The sequence below is a fragment of the Sinohyriopsis cumingii genome, chromosome 15 (assembly GCF_028554795.1).
Source record: "Sinohyriopsis cumingii isolate HCF-2022 chromosome 15, ASM2855479v2, whole genome shotgun sequence".
Classification (NCBI taxonomy): Eukaryota; Metazoa; Mollusca; class Bivalvia; order Unionida; family Unionidae; genus Sinohyriopsis; species Sinohyriopsis cumingii.
The window spans coordinates 137,379,254-137,387,301 of NC_142975.1; the positions used below are offsets into that span (position 1 = coordinate 137,379,254).

An 8,048-nucleotide genomic window follows, 5' to 3' on the forward strand; every position below is an offset into this window, starting at 1 on the left:
GAATTTATAATATTTATATAATTTATTCTACATGATTCAGGTCTCAAAACTTTACATTAACGATACACCTTTTCATCGTACAGTTTATTTGCGCCATCGATACTCTTCTCACTATGAACTTCATCAAATATACACCATTTCACTATACACTTTATTTACACCAGTGATACATTTTTCATTGTACGCTTTATTTCATTTTACAATATGCAGATTAACCAATGGCCATTCTTGATTAAAGCGATTAGTGCTATCCATAAATATCGACATCGACATTTCACCTGAAATTAAAAGATGCATACACCAACTACAAAGATAGTAAACATTGATTACAATACAGAGTGCCTGTGTTACTTATGCCGCTACAGCAACTTACTACTACTACTACTATTACTACTACTACTACTATGCGTCACGGAACTTGCATTTTATCACTACTTCTACTGCTGCTACTACAACTACAACAAGAAATATACATCTATGCATCATGTACCTTCCATTCCACGACTGGTTTCCTTGCTATAACACTTCTGTATTTGAGAGGTGGTAAATCGACTACTGAATCTTACAAGTTAAAAACTTGTTTCCTTTATTTTACATGTTAGATGTAGTGAATAGTTCATGGATTTGACGACAAAAATTATGCTTAGATCGCATAAAAAGTGCTTGCTTGCTAAAATGAATATTGTTAATGCCAATATATTGTTTTCATGAATGCCCACTTCGGACATCAAGTGCTTGATACACGTTTCTAAAAACGCTTCGTTATACATGCAACTAGTGCCAGCAAAAGATAATTCTTGTACATGATACCGTTTGCAATCAACCACTCAGCTATGTTTTCTTAAGAGTAATTTTTTTTTAAATACTTTTAACCAGCTTTAGTACACCTTTAAATCTACTCGAGGATCTGCAGTACATAAAAGCTTTCCACAATTAATTGAATTCCGTCGTGGACAAGCTTAAATTGAGGTCATATATAGATTTTGCCTATGTAAGTTAGTCTATAACCTATTACTTTCCCTTCCTGCAACATCGCCAACATAGTGCAAATTATTATTTGCATCCGTGCGTACCTAATAGTTCCGTTGTTTTGAAGCATATTTTACAAAATCACTTCAAATCCAGATAGAATGTCTCGATACAGTTTCAAATCCAGATAGAATGTGTTAGTACAGTTTCAAATACATACAGAACGTGAAAGCATAGCTTCAAATCCAGACAGAATTTGTCGCTACAGTTTTAAATCCAAAAAGAATGCCTCGTTACAGTTTCAAATCAAGATACAATGCGTCATTATAGTTTCAAATCCAGACAGAATGTATCAGAATAGTTTCAAATTCAAATGGAATCAGTACAGTTTCAAATCCAGATAGAATGTTTCAGTACAATCAAATCCAGGTAGAATGTGCCATTAAAGTTTCAATTTCAGATAGAATGTGTCAGTAAAGTTTCAAATCCAGATGGAATGTGTCAGTACAGTTTCAAGTCCGGATATAATCTATCAATACAGTATCAGATTCAGATAGAATGTTTCAGTACAATCAAATCCAGATAGAATGTGTCATTACAGCTTCAAATCCAGAATGTCTCGGTACAGTTTCAAATCCAGATAAAATGTGTCAGTAGAGTGTCAAATCTAGATGGAATGTGTCAGCATAGTTTCAATTCCATATATAATATATCAGTAGAGTTTCAAATTCAGATGGAATATGACAGTACGGTTTCAAGTCCAGATAGAATGTATCAGTACAGTTGATAATCTGAAACCGTGTGCATAAAGCTCCAGTACTTAACATTTTCTGTCCTTTTTTTTCTCAAATTCAGAGCAGGATTAATTGAACACAATGATGAGCCACGATAAAATTTGCAGTTTAAACAACACACACACACACACACACACACACACATCTTCACATACACACACATACAGATACATATACACACATATACACATACAGATACATATACACAGACGCATAGACATAAACTTTTTATTTACAAATGTCTAATGTTGATAGATGCACTGTATATCTGAGTGACCAATACATGTATTACTAGTTATATCTTATTTATATTTCATTATTTAAGATTGCTCATCATACAGCGCTCTACACTGCAGCAAATAAACAAGTTTGAAGCATATCGTGTTTTTATTATGTGCGGTTTTTATATGACGCACCTATTTCATTAGCTCCATATTAACTGCATCGCATGTTATAATCAAGCTAGCATACAAGGATAAAAATGCAGAATTATTCTTGCAGACGGTACATACTAATGAAAGTGTACGGAAAAAATTATACGAGTGAATACGTGAAAACATATATATTTTAGGAACCACTATCTCGCACAAGATGAGACAAAACAATGAATTTCAACATTATTCTTCTTCTTGTTCTTCTTTGACATTGGTTCGATATAAAAAATAGAAGTCACTGAAGTTGTTGAAAACATGTAATTTTGTGGTGAGGAGGAGCAGCTGTCTAATACGATCAATTTAACTATGAAAACAAACCGGTTGGTTATAAAATATTTTGGCAACAGTCACAAATCAGACTCAAAATTCAGCTAGAAAAATTTGCGTGGATATGGTAACAGCGATATAAAATAGTAAAATACACATGCTCTTCATTTTCTCCTTTGTCATATTCAGGAAAATTGTATGGCCTCAAACATTATAAAAAAGTTTTGAACCTATACTTGAGTTGATGCTTGGGAGGGTTCTGTAACCCACAGACCTTAGTGAATAGAAATCGGACAAAGAGGGCATATGTCGGGTTTATAACCCACAGACCTTAGTGAATAGAAATTGGACAAAGAGGGCAAAGGACGGTTTTATAACCCACAGACCTTAGTGAAGAGAAATTGGACAAAGAGGGCAAAGGACGGTTATATAACCCACAGACCTTAGTGAATAGAAATCGGACAAAATATATAACACACATACCTCAGTGAATAGAAATCGGACAAAATATATAACCCACATACCTTAGTGAATAGAAATCGGACAAAGAGGGCATAGGACGGTTCTATAACCCACATACCTTAGTGCATAGAAATCGGACAAAGAGAGCATAGGACGGTTATATAACCGACAGACCTTAGTGAACAGAAATTGGACAAAGAGGGCATAGGACGGTTCTATAATCTAAAGACCTTAGTGAATAGAAATCAGACAAAATCTATAACCCACAGTGCTTAGTTAATAGAAATCGGACAAAGAGGGCATAGGACGGTTCTATAACCCACATACCTTAGTGCATAGAAATCGGACAAAGAGAGCATAGAACGGTTATATAACCGACAGACCTTAGTGAACAGAAATTGGACAAAGAGGGCATAGGACGGTTCTATAATCTAAAGACCTTAGTGAATAGAAATCGTACAAAATATATAACCCCCAGAGCTTAGTTAATAGAAACCGGACAAAGAGGGCATAGGACGGTTCTATAACCGAGAGACCTTAGTGAATAGAAATCGTACAAAATCTATAACCCACAGAGCTTAGTTAATAGAAATAGGACAAAGAGGGCATATGACGGTTCTATAACCCACAGACCTCAGTGACTAGAAATGGGACAAAATCTATAACCCACAGACCTTAGTGAACAGAAATTGGACAAAGAGGACATAGGACGGTTCTATAACCAATACCTTAGTGAATAGAAATCGGACAAAAGAAGTCATCTGTCCCAAGTTTATAACGAACCATCGGGTTATCTACAATATTAACCACAGATTAGTACGATTTAAAAGGGTAGAAGAATGAGCCTAAATGAAACTATATTTGAATTATTCTGTGTAATTTCTAGTTTGTTCTTCTCTAAATGCTAAAGTTATAATTTCTTATTGGTTCAATTAGGGGCTGACCAAAAAGAATATTATCGTTTCGGAACTTAGCGAAATGCTGAGTCTAGTTTTATATGAGAAGGACATGTTCTCTCCACAGGTTGTCAACTGAACAGGTGAGCGGAAACGACCGCATGGAAACTATAAGAGCGCTGTGATCAGTGCTGGATTTAGACATAGTGAGGCCCTAAGCTATGTGAAGATGTTGAGGCCCTAACTGGTATAAAATAAATTTGAGAGGCCCCTTCAGACTGATAGTTCAGACTGTGAGGCCCTAAGCTGTAGCTTGTTTAGCATATGCCTAAATCCGGCACTGGCTGTGATATAAAGGACAAAAATTCCCTACTTCCGAATGGCTTAATTTTACAACATAGTTGTAAAATAGATTTTTAACGAATATATATTTTATATTTAGATCAAAATCATTTTGCATATAAAAAATCGTAGTCAAATGTCAACACAGTAACATTCAGGTTTTTAATGTGGCCAACAATTTACATGTATCTCGAACTAAATCAATAACTTTAATATAGTTGTTTCAAATGAAATTGTATTTATAAACATATTTTATTTGGATACTATATTGTGCCAGCAGTACAATTTTAATAAGTATTTCAGGATGTATTTTGACCATTTACAAGTGAAATGTATTACAAGAAACGGCAATTAGAAAGCTGTGCCTTGTAATGTCTGTCGAATTTGTTTATCAAAATGACCTATTTATAAGTCAAAGTGACCTATTTTCTGACCAACAAATGGCCGTAACAGTACATCCCCCTTTTACATCTGACAAAGGCAATCGCAGCTGCATTCATTTCAAACGAATTAAATCTATAATTTCTAATCCTTTACTGGCCATCTAAAATATGGCATTGGCGTTGGTCTGCAAACTCTGGTAATGTTTAATATTGTTTTCGGGATCATTAATTTATATATGTATATTTGTAGAGAAAAAATGTGATATATAAAGCAATCTAAAACAATTCAAAGTGCACATTTGAATAGATATATATAAGCTGGTTGCAAGATATACTATGCGGTGAATTAAAACTAACATGCAAGTTATGATCAAAGCAAAAGAATTTTAAAAAAACATTGTGTCGGCAATGATAGAAGCGGTGCTGAAATACGCTTATTTAAACATAATAAAATACCAACATGAGAAAAATATAACTAGCACAGTCGGAGTGCCTTGTTGCTACGTGCATCATCCCTGGCAAACGTTTTCTAGCTAATATTGTTATGTTCAAGCAGATGTAAAATATACATTCAAGGTAAACACGTGATATTAAACAATGATTTTGTCTGATTAAAAGGACTTTCTGATCATATGAATCAAGAAATTTCATTTTAAGATGTGTTTTTTTTTCTGATTGTGTTCTAAAGAAATCTGATAGGAAATATAAGACATAATTCATAAATAGGCCATATACAGAATATTTCATGCATCAGAAACTTATTCAGTGGGCATGATAAGTAATCCATTGACATCAAGTAAGAGTTATAACTAGTTTTAAAAAAATGCCTTTAATCAAATTTGCAATGATTAGGACGAGATAAAATACAAAATAAATTAACCAAAAGAAGTGAGAAATAAACCATACAAAACGTTTACTGATTTGGAATTTTGTCCGTTTAAAATCTGATAAGAGTTAATGGCAAAATATATATATATATATATATATATATATATATATATATATATATATATATATATATATATATATATATATATATATATATATATATATATATATATCTTCTTGCAGTGGTAAATGTGATTTCATTTTAGGACTAAATAGGGTGTTTTAGGGCCGTATAGTGTGTTTTGTGGGTTAGATAAACCGACTAGACATAAATAACACTTTATCGTCACATACATTTTTATACGAGATTGCTTTTAAATTATTATTATAAAAAATACTGACTGTGCGTGTAATTATTTTCCACCTAGTATTATAATATAGGGAAAAATAAACTTTATTGTCCTAATTTTAAGAAGTTGATATGTAATACAACTTTATTATTTGTTTCACATGGTGATAAAAGAAAAGACTTTGATTTGGAGGTATCAATGATTCTCTTTAAGATGTAATTCAATATCAGACGAGTTCAAAACAAATGGTTCTACAACATCTTTTAAAGCTTTGATTAAATTGTGACAAAGCTCTGAAAATGGGCTACACTTAGAAAGTAACTACGTTTTTCTTCCTTACAATATTGTCAAGCATTTACAGGACTAATGGGGGACGTTAGTCTAAACATCATAGAAGCAAACTAGAATAAATGAGTCATAAAGAAAGAAACATTTCAGTAGGCGAAATAAAAGCATTAACATTTCAAGTTACAAACATTAAGACTGTACTCATGCCATTCAATACAAGAATTAAGACTTGTAATTAAACCAATCAAGTTACAAGAATTAAGACTTGTACTCAAACCAATAAAGTTACAAGAATTAAGACTTGTACTCAAACCATTTCCCCAAGTTCCACTGCAATACACCTACCTGAAGCATCTTTAGTTGGAATTGAGGCCTGTGTGTTCCTCTGAGGTACATCTGGTTGCGTCCTCTGCGAACTTCGGTGCGAGGCGTCCTTAGGCTGAGGTCTATGTGTACTATTAGGCGCTCTACTTTGTTGATATGTATCTGGTGTGTTCTAGATAAATAAATAAATAATCAATCAATAAATAAATAATAATAAATAAATAAAATTGAAAACAGGCATTCTCAGTAATTACAAATACCATATGTATAATGTACAATAGCCATGTTAAAAGTAAGTTTAATTTTTATACTCTCTCTCTCTCTCTTTCTCTGTCTCTGTCTGTCTGTCTCTGTCTCTCTCTCTCTCTCTTTCTGTCTCTCTGTCTGTCTCTATCTGTCTCTCGGTCTCTGCCTCTGTCTCTCTCTGTCTTGCTCTGTCTCTGTCTCTGTCTCTCTCTCTTTATCTCTCTCTCTCTCTCATACATACACACACATTATTGTTATCATTATATTTTGCATATCACTCCTACTTTCATAACATGAATATGTGTTTATACATTTCTCTTAAACTTTACGTTCCCAGATTGAAGAAAAACACTGGTGGTTGTCGAATAGTGGGGATCAGACAAAATTAACCTTTTCAAGTCAGAGGAATAATAATGTGTATGAAATCAAAATTATCCCGGAAACGTTTTGACAACGCATGCGTGTAGGAGTCTATATCTTGGTATAATCCATTAGTAAAAAAATATCAATAAGCTTGCAATACGAAATTTTCGTACTTTTGTATATTAAACGTTCTTTAAATCGATTACGATAGTTTTACATAATATGTCTGTATGCAGTGTAAGCGCTGGTAATCTTTCTATTAACGAGACTCTGTTATGCCGTCATATGGGTGAGAGGAATTTCCGGACATGAAACTGGAGGTTCATATTTTTTCTCCCAGGAATCTTACCCTTTGTTTTATTTAACACTTTCTTTTTCAAACATAGAAGAGCTTGTTTAATAGCTTGGATAATGAAATTTCCCTTAAAATATTTTTCCTACAGAACTACGCTCAAACCACGTTCTGACTCTTTCGAACTCTCGAGATATTTGCTTTCGTGTTTTGCTCCAACAATTCATAGGAATACGTTGAGGCTAGAATTTGGACGACATATGAGGATTTATGAATGATTATACTGTATTTGGATACGGGAACATACACCAGTACATTACTGTTCGGGTGTAAAATCAGAAGAAAAGGAGGAGATATTATGAAGTGACAGGATTGTTTATGTATGGGGAAATCGTCCCTGGATAACAAGACCAAAATCCTAGCATATACCTTAAATACGGTATAATTTAAATTAAAGAACAGAACACAGAACAGAAAAAGAAGTAAGTTAAAACTCTTTTTCTGAGTAAGTTACTCTATACACAATTCTGTGATTGAACACTTAGTTTTTAAACAAGTTCTTGATAATTCTCTTGACGATTTCAAAAGTATAACGACTCCCGCAATTGTCAAAGAATACACTTCATTACCATACCAATCAAGTACCTGTCTTCGTCAAAATGCACACATTTCTTTCCGTGAACAAGTAAGGACTAGTGGAAAAATTAATAGAAATGCGAAAAAAAGTACAGTATACATAAAATATGCAGCTAACAGCAGCAGCAGCAGCAACAATAACGTATTAACATGTTATCGAGGAAAATGTGACTA

The 8,048-nt window shown here is 33.4% G+C and overlaps 1 protein-coding gene across 4 annotated transcripts in view; it reads right to left on the reverse strand.

Moving 5' to 3' along the window:
- Positions 1-6,368, reverse strand: part of LOC149782877 (protein-glutamine gamma-glutamyltransferase 4-like) — a 38,157-nt gene extending 31,789 nt beyond the window's left edge. For all 4 annotated transcript variants that reach the window (XM_089934414.1, XM_089934413.1, XM_089934412.1 and 1 more), the window contains exon 1: positions 6,359-6,368. In XM_089934414.1, coding sequence (XP_089790540.1) covers positions 6,359-6,367 — 9 coding nt within the window. In that variant the 5' untranslated portion in view covers position 6,368. The remainder of the gene's footprint in view (positions 1-6,358) is intronic.
- Between the last annotated feature and the right edge of the window lie 1,680 nt (positions 6,369-8,048).